Source organism: Dermochelys coriacea, chromosome 5 (assembly GCF_009764565.3).
Source record: "Dermochelys coriacea isolate rDerCor1 chromosome 5, rDerCor1.pri.v4, whole genome shotgun sequence".
NCBI classification, from domain to species: domain Eukaryota; kingdom Metazoa; phylum Chordata; order Testudines; family Dermochelyidae; genus Dermochelys; species Dermochelys coriacea.
The window spans coordinates 69411037-69435487 of NC_050072.1; the positions used below are offsets into that span (position 1 = coordinate 69411037).

Sequence of the window (24451 nt, forward strand, 5' to 3'; positions counted from 1 at the left end):
TATATTTGATGTTTCTTAATTGTGGTAAGCCATGCAACTTCAATAACACTGGCAACAGAGCTCCAAAGATAGTGTCATCTGTATGTAACAGAGCAACAACTCTTAAAATCTAAAAATATAATTGTTAATAATTTGCTTTAGCAAAATATAGGAAATGATCCAGGAACAAGAATTTGAACACCTCAAAGTGATGAAGAGCTTGAAACCCAGACCTGAACCCAGGTTTCAATGTCAATTAGAGTTTCAATCTGCAACATGCCATAGCATCCTAAACTTTGGGTTAAAATATGGAATTAAATTTGTATCTCAAATAAAATCTTCTCTCCCCACTTCACTCCTGAGAGCTGTAAAGATTTAACAGTAATTTTAAACTGTCAAGGTAGCAGGAAAACAGTAATATCCTTAGCAGTTATTCAAATACAGAATATTTCCCCTGTCCCCCAAATATAACATAAGTTATGGCACTCGACAATGATCTCACACATGCGCACACCCACAATTGGAGGAAAAAAGGACACACAAAAGAATAACAATTTTAAATATACAGTGAAGGAAAATAATTACAAATAAGCACAATAGAAAATACACCAAAATACCACAGTAAAATCAATGGAAACATCAGTTGCCAGTTCACTGTATTTAAATGCCAAATGCACCGAGTTTGTCTGGCAGACATGAACCTCCTTTTTGTGCTCTCAGATATACCTGCAATGCCTTGCTGTTTTTGCTAACTTTTAAAGAAAGTCTATTTAAAAGTAGTAGTACATCCTTTTATGGGCCAGAAGTAAAGCAGTCATAGATAAATGGCTTGACATTTCTATTTGTGAACATTTTTGTCTCAGAGGCCAGCAGAAAAGAAACCTAGTGATTTTATTTAACTGTAAACTGACTATACCAATTCCAATTTTATATTTTGGAAGACAGGTTGCCTAGTGGGTTAATGGTTCATTCCAGCCTTTTTTCATATCTCATGGACAGAAATTGGAGGTACCTCCATAGAGCTGAAAGTAAGGCCATCGTGAAAACACTATGCAGTATCTTGGCACCCTGACAGCAGGATTGTCTGGCTATGTAGACTCCCTCCTTAGGCCCTATGCTACCAGCACTCCCAGCTATCTTCAAGACACCACTGACTTCCTGAGGAAACTACAATCCATCAGTGATCTTCCTAAAAACACCATCCTAGCCACTATGGATGTAGAAGCCCTCTACACCAACATTCCACACAAAGATGGACTACAAGCCATCAGGAACAGTATCCCCGATAATGTCACGGCTAACCTGGTGGCTGAACTTTGTGACTTTGTCCTCACCCATAACTATTTCACATTGGGGACATATACCTTCAAATCAGCGGCAATGCGATGGGTACTCGCATGGCCCCACAGTATACCAACATTTTTATGGATGACTTAGAACAACGCTTCCTCAGCTCTCGTCACCTAATGCCCCTACTCTACTTGCGCTACATTGATGACATCTTCATCATCTGGACCCATGGAAAAGAAGCCCTTGAGGAATTCCACCAGGATTTCAACAATTTCCATCCCACCATCAACCTCAGCCTGGACCAGTCCACACAAGAGATCCATTTCCTGGACACTACGGTGCTAATAAGCGATGGTCACATAAACACCACCCTATATCGGAAACCTACTGACCGCTATTCCTACCTACATGCCTCTAGCTTTCATCCAGATCATACCACACGATCCATTGTCTACAGCCAAGCTCTACGATATAACCGCATTTGCTCCAACCTCTCAGACAGAGACAAACACCTACAAGATCTCTATCATGCATTCTTACAACTACAATACCCACCTGCTGAAGTGAAGAAACAGATTGACAGAGCCAGAAGAGTACCCAGAAGTCACCTATTAAAGGATAGGCCCAACAAAGAAAACAACAGAACGCCACTAGCCATCACCTTCAACCCCCAACTAAAACCTCTCCAACGCATCATGAAGGATCTACAACCTATCCTGAAGGATGACCCATCACTCTCACAGATCTTGGGAGACACGCCAGTCCTCGCTTACAGACAGCCCCCCAATCTGAAGCAAATACTCACCAGCAACCACACACCACACAACAGAACCACTAACCCAGGAACCTATCCTTGCAACAAAGCCCATTGCCAACTCTGTCCACATATCTATTCAGGGGACACCATCATAGGGCCTAATCACATCAGCCACACTATCAGAGGCTCGTTCACCTGCGCATCTACCAATGTGATATATGCCATCATGTGCCAGCAATGCCCCTCTGCCATGTACATTGGTCAAACTGGACAGTCTCTACGTAAAAGAATAAATGGACTCAAATCAGACGTCAAGAATTATAACATTCAAAAACCAGTCGGAGAACACTTCAATCTCTCCGGTCACTCGATTACAGACCTGAGGGTGGCTATCCTTCAACAAAAAAAAATCTTCAAAAACAGACTAACGAGAGACTGCTTAATTAGAATTAATTTCCAAACTGGATACAATTAATTTAGGCTTGAATAGAGACGGGGAATGGATGAGTCATTACACAAAGTAAAACTATTTCCCCATGTTATTTCTCCCCCCCACCCCACTCCCCACTGTTCCTCAGATGTTCTTGTTAACTGCTGGAAATAGCCTACCTTGCTTGTCAGCATGAAAGGTTTTCCTCCTTTCCCCCCCTGCTGCTGGTGATGGCTCATCTTAAGTGATCACTCTCCTTACAGTTTTCAGAGTTTTCTCCTTACAGCGTGTATGATAAAATCCATTGTTTCATGTTCTGTGTGTGTGTATATAAATCTCCCCATTATATTTTCCACCAAATGCATCCGATGAAGTGAGCTGTAGCTCACGAAAGCTTATACTCAAATAAATTTGTCCGTCTCTAAGGTGCCACAAGTACTCCTTCTCTTTTTGCGAATACAGACTAACATGGCTGCTACTCTGAAACCTATGCAGTATCTGACTCTCTTTTAGAATGCTGCTACAAACTTCTTTCTCTCTATTAGAAGCCTATATGCCTCACTATGGGGCAGAGCTAGCAAAGAACAGGTAGGCCCTGGCCAGACCTCCCCACTAATTGCAATGATGCCACAGGAGAAAGAATTATTTCTATCCACAATAGAAATGTAAGTATTAATATTGGAGGGTCTTATGTTTCTGAACAGAAAATGTCTCCCTTACCTCCATAATGGCTGTGGAAGTAAGTAATAACACCTCAGGGTCCTCAAGGTCAAAGATTGTTTACGACTATCTGCCTGAATCTCTTCCTCTTTTATTATTATGATAAGCACCTGTGCCCTTGTTATTGCATTGTTTTAAGAAGGTGACTGTATTCCAAATCAGCCCACCAATCTATACGGACACAGATCTTATTAGGAGAGGGACAAGCCGGTATTGACTGGCCTTCTTTAAGACACAAATGAGGGACAGACAAGTTTGCCAGTGAAAGGTGAAAGTTGAGAAACTACATTTGGTGGGGAGTCAGGGGTTCCTTCTGCCTCCCCTAGGCACAGTCCTCTCACTGTGCTGCTTTTCCTTAATCCTCTCCTACTTTCCACCACCACTAGTAGTGCTCACTGCTGCTCCCAATCCTCCCTCAGAACACCAGCCTTTCTCATAATTTTCCACACACGCTCCCAGAAGTCTGCTCTCTCACAAGCTTCAGAAGCCACTGCACCCCTCCCAACATGCATATACGTATATCTGTTGCTGGTTTTGCTAACACTTGCATTCCCCGTTGCTTAATCTGTACCAGCTCTGATGCAGCCCTCACCTCACCATCCTAATGCTACGAAGCTCCCTCAGAGATTCATCATTTCCTAATAACCTCCTCCCCACAACCTTCCCTGGATCACTACCTCTGTAGAAGCAGAAGTTCACATCTCCTCTCCTGCACATCTTCTTGGCCAGTCATGGATTCTGACCATATGAGCATTGTGCCCTATGTTCCCAGCAAATATCTGTCCATACGAAACCACCACAAAAATTCAGGACAATTGGCAATCTCTGCTAAAACTGCTCCAAGAACTGGGATCACAGAGATACTATAAATGTGGACTAAAGGGAGTTAGCAGAGCTGTCTGTGGCACCTTGCGTAGCTCCTGCCCATACTATGTCAGATTCCACACAGTAATATTAATCACTCATTTATTATAAAAAGCAAATTCACCCACAAAAATTTAAAAAAGGAACAATTTACATTTGCACTGATATCCCATACACCAAGACAGACCCCAAGGCAAAAAAAGATGAATTATTCACCCTTCAAAAATGGTGTTTATAACAGAAATACTGACAGACTCTAAACAATATAATCAGTGCCATAAATCATTAGGACAACCATCACTTTTTTCTCTTTCTTTTGTAAATAAAGTGTCCATGCTAGTTGCATGGTAAATTATAGGAGGTAGCCTCAAAATGAAACTATAATTGCAATAAAGATTGTGTCTTGTTTTCTATGCGTTAGTAACTGGGGGTTTTTTTTATTGTTTTGTACTTTAAATTATACCACTGCAAATATTTTATCTGTAGAGGAATGATATCTATAAACCTTTCAGTTTTCAGGTAGGTCTAAGGACTCATTTATAATATTCTGTCATTTTTCATACCTTCAGGGTCCATTGCACTCTGTTAATTTCTGTAAGGACTGTCATATAGAAAATAGCCAAGTCACACTTACGTCAAATCTGCCATTTTTAATTAATACCAATCAAGCCCAAGCAATTTCTCCTTTGGTTTAACATGCATGTATCTAACTTCTAAAAAAAATTTTATGCCACAATTCATAAAATAGTTTAGGCAGATGCTAAATCCCTTGTACTAAATTAATAACTAACCACAGGAGAGATTTATCATCTCAAGCTTCTTACGTTAAAATTGTCGGAGTTAATCACCTTTAGCATATTTTCACTATTTACAGAGCTTCATTTATCATACATTTTAGCAGTTTGACAACACTGAGCTATTTAACTGCCTTTCCCAATTCTCAAGTATAGAAAGAAGAAAATAAAAATGGTGGCAACGTGGCTTAAATATTTTAACACTTCTGGTAAAATCCATCTCCATCGAAAATGGTTTCTAAGGAGGTATTTATTTTAATACTGGTGGTATGTAAAAGTAAAATTAAGAAGGGTACAAACATACACTTCCACCTTAATCACTGAGAATATACTCTGAGTCTATGTCTGGTAAAACTTTAAAAACAACTATGAGAAGGATCTGTTTCAATCAAATGCTTGATATTTAAAATCTGTCTCCTATAATAGAAATTGATATAAAAATACTAAAGGGCCTCAATTCATAAGCACTTCTAATTAGATGTAGTGTTTACTACTATAAGCTGATTTCAGTGGGACTACTCACTATAGTAAGCACTTTGATTTATGAGAGGTCTTTGGGGAACTGGCCCTAGACTGTTTTTCAGTAAACATACTTAAGTGGCTGCTGTACTTCCCTCATCCAAAGAAAGCTCTGTGGGATGGCACTTTAATATGTACATTGCTAGCTTCTACGGAAATTTCATCATGGATTACTAAGAATAATCAGATGAAGTTCCTTTTACCTATACATTATCACTCAATGAGAACAAAAAGCAAATCATGCAAGAAATTATTTTACTGAAATAAAGAATGAGTGACAACTCCTAAATCTGTCAGTGGAGACATTCTGTGTATAAATGTTACATTACTGTTATAATGAAATATTGCAGAATATGTGCTTCGTTATTCAGTAAGCAGAACCATGCAGCTTCACAATTTTAATTGATTTTAAAAGAAAACTGACATCGGAATTCCCTAAAACCATTAATGGTGAGAATCTAAAGATGTGAACTTGCATTTTTATTTAAATTACAGATTATTGGCAGAATTTAACGTGGAGGAGATAGTGAATCAGACATAATAATTTTGTCCTTTTAGTTTCCCATAAATTCTTGTCAAAGATGCTACCACAAATCAATTTTATGAGTACAGTAAAATCAGGTTTTAGGTTACTGTTGAAAAACCCCTAATAGTCAACACCTTTAGGTATAATCATGTGAAAGCTGCAACAGATACAGCTGACTTGGGGAGACAACGGAAGAGAGGGAATATAAACAAGCAAACTTTCTTGGCTATAATTAATCTAACAGAAATACATCTGAAGTAGCAACCACAAAGAGCAATAAAACAATTGAAAGCCAACTTTTGTTTAATTACATATGTAGATACCTTTTGAATATTTTTCCTGTTTACACTGCAGCAGAATTATCTGATACTCCAAAATCCTCAGGGCCCCCCTCAATTAAATTCTATAATACATTAATTCACATAAAACTATTACTTGCAAAGAGAAAAATTAATCAAATCATCAAATAATATACACATTTTAAAGCACAGAACCTATACACCATTAACAAAATAAAAGCTCCAAAAACCTATTCCATTTAATCAGGACAATTTCCAATGTTACCAAAATATATCTGAGAGAAAAATGAAGAAAAATGTGATACATTACACGTCCTTATCTATTAACACACCTAACATGCAATGAAGTGAAACTATCAAAAATTCCGAGAATAAAAATTAGTAATCCATTTCCTCATAATCATAGCACTATAACCTGAAAACAATAAAGAATATTCCAAATTCACTAAATACATTTATTAGTAGTTTTAAAATGCTTTCTGACTAGAGCAATGCCAGTTGTAGAGGTTATTTACCTTGTTCAGAAACTGGAGTTCTTTGAAATGAGTGTCTGTATGGGTGCTCCACTTCAGGAGCACGTGTGTCCTAAGAGCCTTGGATTGGAGACTTTTGGTAGGACTGCCTGTTCAACCCACGCATGTGCTCCAGACCTCCTCATAAGTAGGATATACAAAGCTGCATGGACAAATCATCCTCAGTTCCTTCTGTACTTCAAAGTCCAATGAGTAAGCTAAAACTAAAGAATGTAAAAACTAAAGGGCTTAAAGCAGGTACACAAGATGCTCCGTCTTAGGCCGTAGGGCAGTTGAGAAGGAACTGAGGGTGGTTTGCCTGTGCCGCTCAATATAGCCTTAGAACAAGGCAGAAGGAGATCCGAAGCACATGTGTGGTCCAAATGGGCACTGCTACTGAAAGTCTCCAACCAAATACGCCTGTAGGCATCTGACAGATATCGCAACTTCCTGCTATATCCTTATTGAATTTAAGTTGAAGCATCTTTGGAGTCCATTGTATTAAATCAATGGTTTATATATGACTGTGTTCTACTTCATGAGGGAGGATTGCTACAGCTCCACCAGAAACTAAAAATAGTGGGCGGTGATTAAGACAAATGACCCAAATTGTAATAACCCAAAGAGAGAGATACTAGGGTAAATTAGATTCTTCAGAGATCAAGGGACAAAGAAAGGACTTTTGGATAAATAGCCTGATTCAACTGAATCAACAGATAGACAGCACTTTCTATTCAAGGGGGGCCCCACACCTCGCAAAAAGTTTGGGAAGATTTTAGCTTATTAGGTCCCTGTAAGACTGATGAATAACTTCTGATGAGCTATTTGCACGTGCAAAGGAATGTCTGTTGTTTTTATGGTTTTTCTATAATGCTTTTATCTTAAGAATAAATGTGCTTGCTTAGAAAGAGCTATGTGGTAACTTGTAACTGCTGGCAATATGCTATTCATAGCCATTGAAGAAAAAGCACAGGCACTGGTCTTTTAGGCCGACTGGTGTTCTGGGGAAGTTGTCTTTACTTTGTCCTTACTTAACTTGCCTCATACTTTTCTGTTAACAGAAGTCAGGTTGACAAATTTCTCATCCAGCAATTTTATGTTTGCCAGAAAATGCTTGTGATAGTTTTGCTGACTGATCCCTCTTGTCCCGGTGATCTTACATCTGTCTTAATTATATGAACATTTTTAACAGTTGGCTTAAACTTCTGAGCCTGATCTTATGTCCACTGAATTCAATGGCAAAGCTCCGATTGTTTTTAATGGTGAAGGAACAAACACTTTGTGTCTTCCCCATTTACTTTAGCTTCTAGATTAATGCAACCTCTGTATTCATCACAAAGGCACTGTTTTCACAGTTTCAATCTTCAAAATAAAACAGCTTCTGAATAAAACAATTTAAAGTAGGAGCTCATCCAAAATATTCCAGTTCTATTGACTGGTCAGACTTTATCTCCAAATTTAAAAGTTTGAAATATTTTACACTCATCAACTAATTATGTTATGAAAGACTTAAGTTGTAAAAGTTCTTCTAAATTTACTTCAATTAAGCACAATAGTATGAAACTCTCAGAGAATAAGTAATTTTATGAATACACTGCCACATTTTCAGGTAACTGCCCCTGTATTCCCCCTCAGTTCTCCCTCAAGGACACTCATTTAAGGTTTCCAGCTCCCAGCAATCACCTCTCTTGGGCAGAGATTGATGTTTCTCTCCCTTCTGATGTGTGGTGCAGGGCTTAAAGTTGCACAGCACCTTTCCTTACACTGTGAAATCCGCAGCAAGCCAGTCTTCCCAAAAGTCAGTACCTGGGCTTTTCTTTCTCTCTGAGGTCTACTAACACTGTGTTGCAAGCAGTTAAAAGTTACCACACAGCTCTTTCCAAGCAAGCACATTCATTCATTACAGAGAAAACATATAACAAACAACAAACATTACCATATGCATGCTAAAAGTTCATCATTCATCACCTTATGGGGCCCTAGTAAGTTAAAGTATTTCCAAACCTTTATAAACCCCATACTAGTGACAAAGGGATTAAAGAGCTGCTGTGAGCAACACTGGCCCCTGTCCCTCCAGACCCGTCTATCATGTTGGCGTGGAATAAGGGCTTAAAAGCAGGAAGTTCCCAGCAGCTGAGAGAGAGCAGACAATGGTTCCATAGTTCCCAAGGGAGACTTTTGGAAGTCTTCGGGGGAACAGACCTAAGACAAGCCATTCACTAGTGTCACCACCACCCCGCCTATATGGAGAAAATGGCCCCGCCTATATGGAGAAAATACTGATCAGATAGGATAGACTGCGCAAGATCCAAGGTAGAGGTTGGTACCTCTATTCCCTACCCCTTTTGGGCTTAGGGAATCTGAGACGATACTAAAGGGACTAGGGCAGTGGGAGCCGAGAGCCTCATCCACTTCAAACACAAGTAGACGGTATGACCCAATTTATATCACAGAGACTCCCATATAGGCAGATGGGGTGTCCAAAGCATTTTTCAGTATCCATACAATAGGAGGTGCCCATCAGCAGCCAGCGAACAATGACACCTTAATGCAAGGGTTGGGGCCCCTCCTGGACAGAATGTCCTGTTTGTCTGCTGGATCAGGAAAAAGAGCCCTGAGTTTAAACTCAGGCTATTTACTCAAAGTCCTTTCTTTGGTCTCTGGAAAATCCAGTGTGTACCAGTATATGCAAGCCTTCCCAAAGGGTGGAAGTGTTTACAACCTAAGCAATTCACCTTAATCATCCCCACATACACTGTTTTTTGTTCCTGAGGAGTTCTGGTAACCATTCCCCCCCAGAGTTTCATACAATCTCTGGCCCACAGTGATACATAAATTTAATACAATATAGTCCCCAAAGATATTGCAGAGGACTGCAATATCGGACATATGTGCATTAATGGTAAGTTGTATAACTTATTTTTTAGTTTTCAGAGTAGCAGCCGTGTTAGTCTGTATTCGCAAAAAGAAAAGGAGTACTTGTGGCACCTTAGAGACTAACAAATTTATTAGAGCATAAGCTTTCGTGAGCTACAGCTCACTTCATCGGATGCATTTGGTGGAAAAAACAGAGGAGAGATTTATATACACACACACAGAGAACATGAAACAATGGGTTTATCATACATACTGTAAGGAGAGTGATCACTTAAGATAAGCCATCACCAACAGCGGGGGGGGGGGGGGGAAAGGAGGAAAACCTTTCATGGTGACAAGCAGGTAGGCTAATTCCAGCAGTTAACAAGAATATCAGAGGAACAGTGGGGGGTGGGGTGGGAGGGAGAAATACCATGGGGAAATAGTTTTACTTTGTGTAATGACTCATCCATTCCCAGTCTCTATTCAAGCCTAAGTTAATTGTATCCAGTTTGCAAATTAATTCCAATTCAGCAGTCTCTCGTTGGAGTCTGTTTTTGAAGCTTTTTTGTTGAAGTATAGCCACTCTTAGGTCTGTGATCGAGTGACCAGAGAGATTGAAGTGTTCTCCAACTGGTTTTTGAATGTTATAATTCTTGACGTCTGATTTGTGTCCATTCATTCTTTTACGTAGAGACTGTCCAGTTTGGCCAATGTACATGGCAGAGGGGCATTGCTGGCACATGATGGCATATATCACATTGGTAGATGCGCAGGTGAACGAGCCTCTGATAGTGTGGCTGATGTGATTAGGCCCTATGATGGTATCCCCTGAATAGATATGTGGACAGAGTTGGCAACGGGCTTTGTTGCAAGGATAGGTTCCTGGGTTAGTGGTTCTGTTGTGTGGTGTGTGGTTGCTGGTGAGTATTTGCTTCAGATTGGGGGGCTGTCTGTAAGCAAGGACTGGTCTGTCTCCCAAGATCTGAGAGAGCGATGGCTCGTCCTTCAGGATAGGTTGTAGATCCTTGATGATGCGTTGGAGAGGTTTTAGTTGGGGGCTGAAGGTGATGGCTAGTGGCGTTCTGTTGTTTTCTTTGTTGGGCCTGTCCTGTAGTAGGTGACTTCTGGGTACTCTTCTGGCTCTGTCAATCCGTTTCTTCACTTCAGCAGGTGGGTATTGTAGTTGTAGGAATGCATGATAGAGATCTTGTAGGTGTTTGTCTCTTTCTGAGGGGTTGGAGCAAATGCAGTTATATCGTAGCGCTTGGCTGTAGACAATGGATCGAGTGGTATGATCTGGATGAAAGCTAGAGGCATGTAGGTAGGAATAGCGGTCAGTAGGTTTCCAATATAGGGTGGTGTTTATGTGATCACACCACCCTATATCCCTATATCGGAAACCTACTGACCGCTATTTCTACCTACATGCCTCTAGCTTTCATCCATATCATACCACTCGATCCATTGTCTACAGCCAAGCGCTACGCTTGTCACCATGAAAGGTTTTCCTCCTTTCCCCCCCCTGCTGTTGGTGATGTCTTATCTTAAGTGATCACTCTCCTTACAATGTGTATGATAAACCCATTGTTTCATGTTCTCTGTGTGTGTGTATATCAATCTCTCCTCTGTTTTTTCCACCAAATGCATCCGATGAAGTGAGCTGTAGCTCACGAAAGCTTATGCTCTAATAAATTTGTTAGTCTCTAAGATGCCACAAGTACTCCTTTTCTTTTTTCTTTTTTAGTGGAGGAGTTTGAGCCTTTTTTTAAACGTAGATGGTTGTAAACGTCTTACAAATATGTAGACATCAAAATGCAGAATAGCAAGACACAAGGGATATGATCTTTTAGACAACACTGAAAGAAGGCAACAAAGAAGTGAATGCATTCAGAATTAAGAAATGCTAGGATTTACCTATAGTAATTCATGCTGTCAGCTGTCATCCAGTACAAAGTACACTTATTCTTCTGGAAGCACAAGTTATATTAAATGATAGGAAGAAGAATAAATATCAATGCTCCTGAAGTACATTTCCACTTCAGTCAGATTAAAGATGATGGCTCTGAACACGCACCATTTACTACGGTAGCTACCACCGATAAAGAGAGCATACATTCTCTCAAGTAAAAATATGGTGCAAGGAAGGCTATGTATATTTGAATTTAAAATGCTTTATTAAAATAATGCTTCAACATCAAGATGTAGTAACTTATACTTTCTAAAGGAACAGCTTTAGTTTAATTACATGTAATGGACAAGCTTTAAAATGTACTAGACTATTTTAGACATTTAAGATTGTTTCTACCATTGACTGATTCTGCATTTTAGTAGACACCTGAGAGTAACAGCTTAGTTATTGTCCTAATGCCTCATTTTCCACCACTGCCAACACCATTTTAGCTGAACCCAACATTAGCAACTTTGGGACCACTAGCAAAGTGAGCTAGTCAGCTACTGACACCATTTTCAGCACTTTATCATCTAGCACTGGTTGCAACAAATGCAACTGACAGTCTGAAAAGAAGCCTCATCTCCACTCAGGCTCCCAAAGTTATTAACACTAGTTCAGATGAACCTGTGTGAGCAGCAATGGGAAACTGTTCATATATTTCCCTATTGTAACAATTTGCTTTAGGTAATAACATGGAAGTACCCCCAGTGTGCTTTGACACTAGTTGGTTTTGCCTCTTTATATAGCACTAGCCAGTGTTATCATCATGTTACCAAACTCTTTTACAACTCTACTGATACATGATTATAACATTATTTGATACCATCTACACAGGCAGGATCAAACAGTGTTCTAATTATGGTTGGGGCACTACTGTGTTGTAGCAGTGTCCCCGAATATTGACAATTTTGTCATGCAGATAGGTCCTCATATTTAATGGCTTGCAAAAATGTATCTGCAACTGCACACAATTTTCTTAAGAAGGAAGTACAAGACAGAACTAAAAACTTTATGTTTCAACACTTGGTGGATTTACTGAAAATTCAGCTCTGCTGAGTTCTACCTCTTTGCTTCCATTTTCAGTTGTGTCTTTTCAGTGGCTACTTTTCCCATGCCCACTGATTCCATCTTTTCTTATACAGTGGAAAAAGTACAACATGCTCTTGGCTAAGAGAAACAAAGTCACACCAATTAAAATTACTCTCTAGTAATGATTTAAAAATAAAAACAAAAACCTGTATTGTTCCCTCTCCACTCAAAACTGATGTTGATCATAATAGACATAGAAAGAACTTCTGTGGTGCAAATACTACCAATAAAGTGTTTTAGCATGAAAGGCAATTTATGCAGCCCGAAATATGCCATTCATGGACAGGAAAAACAAAAATCGCTCAAGCCTTGTTCCAAAAGTTTGAGTGAAAATTCCATCTCTCCTTTCCAGAGCACCCAAGTTTAAGATATACTAAAAGTTCTGTAAAACAAACTCTACTTTGTGTACTTGTGGCACCTTAGAGACTAACAAATTTATTAGAGCATAAGCTTTCGTGAGCTACAGCTCACTTCATCGGATGCATTTGGTGGAAAAAACAGAGGAGAGATTTATATACACACACAGAGAACATGAAACAATGGGTTTATCATACACACTGTAAGGAGAAAGAAAAGGAGTACTTGTGGCACCTTAGAGACTAACAAATTTATTAGAGCATAAGCTTTCGTGAGCTACAGCTCACTTCATCGGATGCACATGAAGTGAGCTGTAGCTCACGAAAGCTTATGCTCTAATAAATTTGTTAGTCTCTAAGGTGCCACAAGTACTCCTTTTCTTTTTGCAAATACAGACTAACACAGCTGCTACTCTGAAAACTGTAAGGAGAGTGATCACTTAAGATAAGCCATCACCAGCAGCGGGGGGGGGGGGGGAGGGAAAGGAGGAAAACCTTTCATGGTGACAAGCAAGGTAGGCTAATTCCAGCAGTTAACAAGAATATCAGAGGAACAGTGGGGGGTGGGGTGCGGGGGAGAAATACCATGCCCCCCAATCTGAAGCAAATACTCACCAGCAACCACACACCACAAAACAGAACCACTAACCCAGGAACCTATCCTTGCAACAAAGCCCGTTGCCAACTCTGTCCACATATCTATTCAGGGGACACCATCATAGGGCCTAATCACATCAGCCACACTATCAGAGGCTCAAAAAGAAAAGGAGTACTTGTGGCACCTTAAAGACTAACAAATTTATTAGAGCATAAGCTTTCGTGAGCTACAGCTCACTTCATCGGATGCATTTGGTGGAAAAAACAGAGGAGAGATTTATATACACACACACACAGAACATGAAACAATGGGTTTATCATACACACTGTAAGGAGAGTGATCACTTAAGATAAGCCATCACCAACAGCAGGGGGGGGAAGGAGGAAAACCTTTCATGGTGACAAGCAGGTAGGCTAATTCCAGCAGTTAACAAGAATATCAGAGGAACAGTGGGGGGTGGGGTGGGAGGGAGAAATACCATGGGGAAATAGTTTTACTTTGTGTAATGACTCATCCATTCCCAGTCTCTATTCAAGCCTAAGTTAATTGTATCCAGTTTGCAAATTAATTCCAATTCAGCAGTCTCTCGTTGGAGTCTGTTTTTGAAGCTTTTTTGTTGAAGTATAGCCACTCTTAGGTCTGTGATCGAGTGACCAGAGAGATTGAAGTGTTCTCCAACTGGTTTTTGAATGTTATAATTCTTGACGTCTGATTTGTGTCCATTCATTCTTTTACGTAGAGACTGTCCAGTTTGGCCAATGTACATGGCAGAGGGGCATTGCTGGCACATGATGGCATATATCACATTGGTAGATGCGCAGGTGAACGAGCCTTTGATAGTGTGGCTGATGTGATTAGGCCCTATGATGGTATCCCCTGAATAGATATGTGGACAGAGTTGGCAACGGGCTTTGTTGCAAGGATAGGTTCCTGGGTTAGTGGTTCTGTTGTGTGGTGTGTGGTTGCTGGTGAGTATTTGCTTCAGATTGGGGGGCTGTCTGTAAGCAAGGACTGGTCTGTCTCCCAAGATCTGAGAGAGCGATGGCTCGTCCTTCAGGATAGGTTGTAGATCCTTGATGATGCGTTGGAGGGGTTTTAGTTGGGGGCTGAAGGTGATGGCTAGTGGCGTTCTGTTGTTTTCTTTGTTGGGCCTGTCCTGTAGTAGGTGACTTCTGGGTACTCTTCTGGCTCTGTCAATCTGTTTCTTCACTTCAGCAGGTGGGTACTGTAGTTGTAGGAATGCATGATAGAGATCTTGTAGGTGTTTGTCTCTGTCTGAGGGGTTGGAGCAAATGCGGTTATATCGTAGCGCTTGGCTGTAGACAATGGATCGAGTGGTATGATCTGGATGAAAGCTAGAGGCATGTAGGTAGGAATAGCGGTCAGTAGGTTTCCGATATAGGGTGGTGTTTATGTGACCATCGCTTATTAGCACCGTAGTGTCCAGGAAGTGGATCTCTTGTGTGGACTGGTCCAGGCTGAGGTTGATGGTGGGATGGAAATTGTTGAAATCATGGTGGAATTCCTCAAGAGCTTCTTTTCCATGGGTCCAGATGATGAAGATGTCATCAATGTAGCGCAAGTAGAGTAGGGGCATTAGGGAACGAGAGCTGAGGAAGCGTTGTTCTAAGTCAGCCATAAAAATGTTGGCATACTGTGGGGCCATGCGGGTACCCATCGCAGTGCCGCTGATTTGAAGGTATACATTGTCACCAAATGTGAAATAGTTATGGGTCAGGACAAAGTCACAAAGTTCTGCCACCAGGTTAGCCGTGACAGTATCGGGGATACTGTTCCTGACGGCTTGTAGTCCATCTTTGTGTGGAATGTTGGTGTAGAGGGCTTCTACATCCATAGTGGCTAGGATGGTGTTTTTAGGAAGATCACCAATGGACTGTAGTTTCCTCAGGAAATCGGTGGTGTCTCGAAGATAGCTGGGAGTGCTGGTAACGAAGGGCCTGAGGAGGGAGTCTACATAGCCAGACAATCCTGCTGTCAGGGTGCCAATGCCTGAGATGATGGGGCGTCCAGGATTTCCAGGTTTATGGATCTTGGGTAGCAGATAGAATACCCCAGGTCCTGGCTCCAGGGGTGTGTCTGTGCGGATTTGTTCTTGTGCTTTTTCAGGGAGTTTCTTGAGCAAATGTTGTAGTTTCTTTTGGTAACTCTCAGTGGGATCAGAGGGTAATGGCTTGTAGAAAGTGGTGTTGGAGAGCTGCCTAGTAGCCTCTTGTTCATACTCTGACCTATTCATGATGACGACAGCACCTCCTTTGTCAGCCTTTTTGATTATGATGTCAGAGTTGTTTCTGAGGCTGTGGATGGCACTGTGTTCTGCATGGCTGAGGTTATGGGGTAAGCGATGCTGCTTTTCCACAATTTCAGCTCGTGCACGTCGGCGGAAGCAGTCTATGTAGAAATCCAGGCTGCTGTTTCGACCTTCAGGAGGAGTCCACCTAGAATCCTTCTTTTGTAGTGTTGGCAGGAAGGTCTCTGTGGGTTAATATGTTGGTCAGAGGTGTGTTGGAAATATTCCTTGAGTCTGAGACGTCGAAAATAGGATTCTAGGTCACCACAGAACTGTATCATGTTCGTGGGGGTGGAGGGGCAAAAGGAGAGGCCCCGAGATAGGACAGATTCTTCCGCTGGGCTAAGAGTATAGTTGGATAGATTAACAATATTGCTGGGTGGGTTACGGGAACCATTGTTGTGGCCCCTTGTGGCATATAGTAGTTTAGATAGCTTAGTGTCCTTTTTCTTTTGTAGAGAATCAAAGTGTGTTTTGTAAATGGCTTGTCTAGTTTTTGTAAAGTCCAGCCACGAGGAAGTTTGTGTGGAAGGTTGGTTCTTTATGAGAGTATCCAGTTTTGAGAGCTCATTCTTAATCTTTCCCTGTTTGCTGTAGAGGATGTTGATCAGGTGGTTCCGCAGTTTCCTTGAGAGTGTGTGGCATAAGCTGTCAGCATAGTCTGTGTGGTATGTAGATTGTAATGGATTTTTTACCTTCAGTCCTTTCGGTATGATGTCCATCTGTTTGCATTTGGAGAGGAAGATGATGTCTGTCTGTATCTGTGCGAGTTTTTTTCATGAAGTTGACAGATTTCCACTCTATACGGCTAAATTCAGTGCCTTGCATAATCACAGGTTTCAGAGTAGCAGCCGTGTTAGTCTGTATTCGCAAAAAGAAAAACTGACCGCTATTCCTACCTACATGCCTCTAGCTTTCATCCAGATCATACCACTCGATCCATTGTCTACAGCCAAGCGCTACGATATAACCGCATTTGCTCCAACCCCTCAGACAGAGACAAACACCTACAAGATCTCTATCATGCATTCCTACAACTACAGTACCCACCTGCTGAAGTGAAGAAACAGATTGACAGAGCCAGAAGAGTACCCAGAAGTCACCTACTACAGGACAGGCCCAACAAAGAAAACAACAGAACGCCACTAGCCATCACCTTCAGCCCCCAACTAAAACCCCTCCAACGCATCATCAAGGATCTACAACCTATCCTGAAGGACGAGCCATCGCTCTCTCAGATCTTGGGAGACAGACCAGTCCTTGCTTACAGACAGCCCCCCAATCTGAAGCAAATACTCACCAGCAACCACACACCACACAACAGAACCACTAACCCAGGAACCTATCCTTGCAACAAAGCCCGTTGCCAACTCTGTCCACATATCTATTCAGGGGATACCATCATAGGGCCTAATCACATCAGCCACACTATCAAAGGCTCGTTCACCTGCGCATCTACCAATGTGATATATGCCATCATGTGCCAGCAATGCCCCTCTGCCATGTACATTGGCCAAACTGGACAGTCTCTACGTAAAAGAATGAATGGACACAAATCAGACGTCAAGAATTATAACATTCAAAAACCAGTTGGAGAACACTTCAATCTCTCTGGTCACTCGATAACAGACCTAAGAGTGGCTATACTTCAACAAAAAAGCTTCAAAAACAGACTCCAACGAGAGACTGCTGAATTGGAATTAATTTGCAAACTGGATACAATTAACTTAGGCTTGAATAGAGACTGGGAATGGATGAGTCATTACACAAAGTAAAACTATTTCCCCATGGTATTTCTCCCTCCCACCCCACCCCCCACTGTTCCTCTGATATTCTTGTTAACTGCTGGAATTAGCCTACCTGCTTGTCACCATGAAAGGTTTTCCTCCTTCCCCCCCCTGCTGTTGGTGATGGCTTATCTTAAGTGATCACTCTCCTTACAGTGTGTATGATAAACCCATTGTTTCATGTTCTCTGTGTGTGTGTATATAAATCTCTCCTCTGTTTTTTCCACCAAATGCATCCGATGAAGTGAGCTGTAGCTCACGAAAGCTTATGCTCTAATAAATTTGTTAGTCTTTAAGGTGCCACAAGTACTCCTTTTCTTTTTGCGAATACAGACTAACACGGCTGCTACTCTGAAACCTATCAGAGGCTCGTTCACCTGCGTATCTACCAATGTGATATATGCCATCATGTGCCAGCAATGCCCCTCTGCCATGTACATTGGTCAAACTGGACAGTCTCTACGTAAAAGAATAAATGGACACAAATCAGACATCAAAAATTATAACACTCAAAAACCAGTCGGAGAACACTTCAGTCTCTCTGGTCACTCGATTACGGACCTAAGAGTGGCTATCCTTCAACAAAAAAGCTTCAAAAACAGACTCCAAGGAGAGACTGCTGAATTGGAATTAATTTGCAAACTGGATACAATTAATTTAGGCTTGAATAGAGACTGGGAATGGATGAGTCATTACACAAAGTACAACTATTTCCCCATGGTATTTCCCGCCCCCACCTCACCCCCCACTGTTCCTCTGATATTCTTGTTAACTGCTGGAATTAGCCTACCTTGCTTGTCACCATGAAAGGTTTTCCTCCTTTCCCCCCCCTGCTGCTGGTGATGGCTTATCTTAAGTGATCACTCTCCTTACAGTGTGTATGATAAACCCATTGTTTCATGTTCTCTGTGTGTGTATATAAATCTCTCCTCTGTTTTTTCCACCAAATGCATCCGATGAAGTGAGCTGTAGCTCACGAAAGCTTATGCTCTAATAAATTTGTTAGTCTCTAAGGTGCTACAAGTACTCCTTTTCTTTTTGCGAATACAGACTAACACGGCTGCTACTCTGAAATCTACTTTGTGTGTGAGCCATATTTAGTATATAGTTTTGTTCCATTTGTATAGTTTTTAAACTTATCTCTAGGTGAATTAAGTAATATTGAACTTGACATGAACTGCAATTCCAAGTGCACTGTGACATGACTTTTACAAAAGAATAATAGATTATCTACTGCCTGATCCTTGATCATTTATAGATACAACACAAAGCACAAGTTCACAAAACCTTTCTTGGAAAATGACATACTATGGGGCACTCTGCAAACATTTGGTAAACCACCACTTGCTCAAATCCCCCATTAATTTTATTTCCAAATGTCGCCATTTTTATTGAATCAACTGAAAACTTGATGTAAAAAGAAAGCAAGCAGAAAATATTGGGGTCCATAGAAATATTTAAATACAGTGTCAAAGCATGTTACAGCAGCTAGGGGTGTACAGAGATCTCCTGTTTGTACCCATCAGATTATAAAGTATGGATACAAAATGACCTAATAATCTATAATGACCATTTTCCCCAAGTCTGTCTATTAATGGAATCGACGACAGTTTTTGATTTCCTTCACATTTGAAACAGGTAGTAAGGAATTCTTACATTTTATTTTACCTAAGTGATACATATATTGTGCAAGTTCAGAGGACTTTGAATACCTACTCAGGTATTCAACACATTTAGACTTTCCTAATAAGCCATTTTAAAATAAACTATTTTCAAGTTCCTATTTAGCCCTCAGCTTCAGACAGACTGGTTTATTTGTCATGACAAGAAACCTATTTTCTTTACATATTAAAACTAATTCACAGTTATCTTAAGTGAACATATTTTTCCTGTAGGTAAAAATGAAAATGAATTTATTTCTCTGTGCTTGCCTTGAAGACAAAGATGTCTTATGACAAAATAGCTTTAATAAAACATGAAAAATAATCAATAGATTTGATGAATTTCTGCATGTGGAGATGATTTACATGTGAAAGTCTTGCACGCTGAAGGCTTAAATTCCTGAAAACAAGAAATGCCTCGGTTGCAGCATAATGGGAGATCGCACTGTGCAATCAGGAGGAATTAACATTGTAAATAGACTGATGCATTGCCACAGTACTAGTGATTCCAGGTTAAGGTACTTTGCATCTGAAATGCAGTTTTACAAACTTTGATTAACTTTTGCCAAAGAATCTGAAAATGCCACCCACTCACTCACCTCAACAGGTGGAGGAACTTTATAGGACTGGTGGTGAAAGGCCCAGCAGTGAGGGAGGGAGACACTCACTGAGGGACACCAGGTAACTCCTCTGACACACATTGATCAGTTTGGGAAGAGGGGTGCTGATTGGCCAGAATTCCTCAGCTCCCAGGATTTAACCTGGCGCAGGGGCAATGGGGAGCATCTTTCAACTCCGTTCCAGCAATCCACCCTATCCACCCCAAACTAGGAATGGGAATCTGGCCTCGCACATGATGCAGGTCTAGTCAATTTGGGGGTCAGGAAGGAATTTTTTCCTCCCATGAGCCAGGGAATTTTACGCCTTCCCTGCACTCATTATCAAGCCACAATAGGTTAAGTAACAATGCACTTGGTACTTAACTGAGGTACTTGGTCGAGTTCTTGATTCATCACAACTTGCATCTGGTTTCCTGTGCAGTTAAAATAATAAAATGAACAATTCCCAGAGGTGAAAGACCTGGGATTTTGGTGACGGGCCCTGGGCTCATGGGATAAGGTAAGACTTTGTGGTTTTCATGGAGCTGAGGTCCCCACCCTTCTGCACCCTTTGTTCTCCTTGCAGGGGTATGTGTGTTGGATTCAGAGCAAGTTGAATCCTGGGGGTGCAGGCTGAGGAGAGCCTATCACACAAGTTACAGGTTATATGCTAGGAGTTCTGTAACACCTACACTGGAACTAAATGCCTAGCATAGGAGTGTATGGGTCATGGGTAGGTAGTGCCCCTCCCTTGTATTTAAGATTAATAAAAATTGTGGCCCGCCACATCCATGTGTCTGTCCTCATTTCACTGCTTTTCTACATCAAATGAATTTCATGGTTATTCACCATTATACCTTAAAGATGAACAAAAAGTCTAGTTTTTCATCAACCAGATTACATGCAACTTTACCAGTATGTTTGGTTTGCATGTTTTCAACACTTCCAGAGTTTCACTTTTAAGTTTTTGTTTTACACAAACAAATCCAAATCCTTAAAGTGAAATTCAGTACAAAAGCAGCAAAACTTACTGGTTTTGATACAAAATTGATAAAACTCACCTAAATGACTTCTTCCATAGGACATTCCCTACCTCCAAAACAACAACAGCTCCTGCCCTTGTCTGCATATTTAGTGTTGTCTTCTAGAGGCATCTTGTAAGCCTCCATCCAAACACTTCAGGAAATTGCTGATTGTTCCTTTCTTGAACTTAAGGGAATGGTCAGTTTTCCCTATTCTCAGCCTCGAAAGGGCCATCAAAAATGCAAGACCATTTCTTCTCCAGTCTACTAAGAGACAGGGAATATAATCCTACCTTCTTCTGCAACAGTGAGAGTGGGAAATGCTCCTCTGGATCCCGGGCTCCAAACATAAAAAGCCATTCTCTCAAGCTGAGACACTCCAGAAAGAAGAACAAGACAATAAGGATTCCTATTTTATAATATGGCACACTAAGGCTTCTTTTCCCTTGAGGAATTCCACCATTATTTCAACAATTTCCATCCCACCATCAACCTCAGTCTGGATCAGTCCACACAAGAGATCCACTTCCTGGACAATACAGTGCAAGTAAGTGATGGTGACATAACCACCACCCTATACCGGAAACCTACTGACTGCTATACTTACCTACATACCTCCAGCTTTCATCCAGACCACACCACGTGATCCATTGTCTACAGCCAAGCTCTAAGATACAACAGCATTTGCTCCAACCCCTCAGACAGAAACAAACACCTACAAAATCTCTATCGAGCGTTCTTACAACCACAGTACCCACCTGCTGAAGTGAAGAAACAGACTGACAGAACCAGAAGAGTACCCAGAAGTCACCTACTATAGGACAGTCCCAACAAAGAAAGTAACAGAAAACCACTAGCCGCCAACTAAAACCTCTCCAGCGCATCATCAAGGGTCTCACAGACCTTGGGAGACAGGCCAGTCCTTGCTTATGGACAGCCCCCCCAACCTGAAGCAAATACTCACCAGCAACCACACAACAAAAACACTAACCCAGGAACCTATCCTTGCAACAAAGCCTGTTGCTAACTCTGTCCACATATCTATTCAAGGGACACCATTATTGAACCTAATCATATCAACCACACTATCAGAGGTTCATTCACTTGCACATCTACCAATGTGATACATGCCATCATGTGCCAGCAATGCCCCTCTGCCATGTACATTGGCCAAACCGGACAGTCTCTACACAAAAGAATAAATGGACACTAATCAGACATCAAGAATTATAACATTCAAATACCAGTCACAGAACACTTCAACCTCCCTGGACACTCAATTACAGACCTAAAAGTGGCAATTATTCAACAAAAAAACTTTAAAAACAGACTCCAACGAGAAGCTGCAGAACTGGAATTAATTTGCAAACTGGACACCATTAATTAGGCTTGAATAAAGACTGGGAGTCGATGAGTGATTACACAAAGAAAAAACTATTTCCCCATGCTAATTTTCCCCCTACTGTTACTCACACCTTCTTGTCAACTGTTTGAAATGGGCCATCCTAATTATCACTACTAACGTTTTTTTTCTCCTACTGATAATAGCACACCTTAATTGATTATTCTCATTAGAGTTGGTATGGCAACCCCCATTTTTTCATGTTCTCTGTATATATATATCTTCCTATTGTATTTTCCATTGCATGCATCTGATGAAGTGGGCTTTAGCCCTCAAAAGCTGATGCTCAAATAAATTTGTTAGTCTACTCTAAGGTGCCACAAGTACTCCTTGTTCTTTTTGCTGATACAGACTAACATAGCTACCACTCTGAAGCCTATCAGAAAGTATGTTACTATATCTGTTGTGCCCATTTAATTATCAAAGGAATTAACTACTCAGCCTAAGGATGACTGAATCTAAGGTATAATTGGTATACATGTTAGTGGTCTATGACGGTACTGTACATCACAAACATGTTAGGCATTTAAAAATAAAGACAAAGGGAGAGTGAGAAAACCTTTATCCAAAAAGGTTTTACCCATTTTCCCATAAAAATTCTAAAACAATATTGAATTGGTACTGGTGTGAATTAAAAAGAAAATATCAGTAAAATTTGAAGTTCTGAAGTTAAAAATAAATTTGTTGGTCACTTCAAGAAAAATCAGAAAACTAATTAAGACAGTCATAGATATATAGATACGTAAAAGAGAGTGAGAAAGAAAGACAGAGAGTGAATATTTCTTTAATCATATGCTTCAATACTCTATTGCTGCCAAAAATCTTACTTCCCATTTTTATTTCAGGTATAATTTTGTAATGGATAAAGAAAAAAGATTGTAAGAAGAGGTTTAAAAATAAAATTGTGATTGTGGTTAGGAAGACGAATATATTATAATTGTTAAACAATGTCTTTATGATTGATATTAAATGCACTATGAACAACCACTGTAATTTAAGGATATCTCATGGCTTCTACTTAAGGCCTCTATTTTCAGCATTTATAAAACTTCTTTTGTAGAAATTCACTTGGAAGAATTTTTTATTGCTTTTCACTTCAAAGAACTGGCTTAGAGATATTTTCAAATTGTTTTAAAAGACTCTTCTAACTTTTTAGTCTCATGTTTTAACAATATTTTCCACCCCATGTAAGGTGTAAACTTAAATTTCCCATGAGGTTTTTCTTAATTTTAAATACAAGATTAGTTTACAGACAGAAGGAAACAAGAATATTTAAAGTTATAAAGTCATAGCTAAAGTTAATCTAAGGGTAATTCTTTACTGATACACACTATTTCTTTTGCCAAAAGCCTGGCAGTATTACAGTTCTCTAACTTTTAACAAATACAAGTTCCACAAACTGAACCTACAAATAAATTATCATTCCTTACATACTCATGTCTGGATTTTATGTGCCCATGAGCAATGTTCAAATACTGCACACCTGTCTGAAGAAGGATTCAAAACAGGAATTCTATATCTCAAGCAACAAAATCAAGGAGCACATTCTGACTTTATCTACAAGAAAAACTGAATAATGCCCTCATTCATTTATAAGTGACTCACTCTCTACTGTTAAAAAATATGTCGGATGCACCAGAAAATAAGGGTCTAGATGATTTACCCAACATAGACAGAAACATTAGCTTGAAAAACAGTTTGCTTGCTTTTAGGAGTTCTTTCCCTCCAAACTTCTATGAATCATCACTGACTACAATTATTCAATACAATGGGTTAACTTTGCTCTTCTGAGATTTACTGCTGTTAGATGGTATAATTAAGTTACCTGTCATTAATGATCCAGTTCAGACAGAGATTGAGGGAGCTAAGGTTTTTGCATCTCTTCACTATTTCCATCACAGTTTCATTATCCAGTTCTGTGATATGACGTAGATCCAAGCTGGAAAGGTTTCGTAGCTATTGAGAGAAATACAATAAAGAGGAAAGTGTCTGAAAAGGTACTAATATTCAGTAAGTACTGACACATTCTGTTATAAAAGCTTTTACACCTTTCTGGAATCATATGCAGTATAGGACAGACAGGCAAGACGCATTACAGTTAATGAAAAGCCCTTCTCACTCAGAAACAT

At 40.3% G+C, this 24451-nt stretch overlaps 1 protein-coding gene across 10 annotated transcripts in view; it reads right to left on the minus strand.

The window, feature by feature from the left end:
- Window positions 1-24451, minus strand: part of FBXL17 (F-box and leucine rich repeat protein 17) — a 478686-nt gene that overhangs the window by 286139 nt on the left and 168096 nt on the right. For all 10 annotated transcript variants that reach the window (XM_038401588.2, XM_038401589.2, XM_043515544.1 and 7 more), the window contains exon 6: window positions 24148-24278. In XM_038401588.2, coding sequence (XP_038257516.1) covers window positions 24148-24278 — 131 coding nt within the window. The remainder of the gene's footprint in view (window positions 1-24147; window positions 24279-24451) is intronic.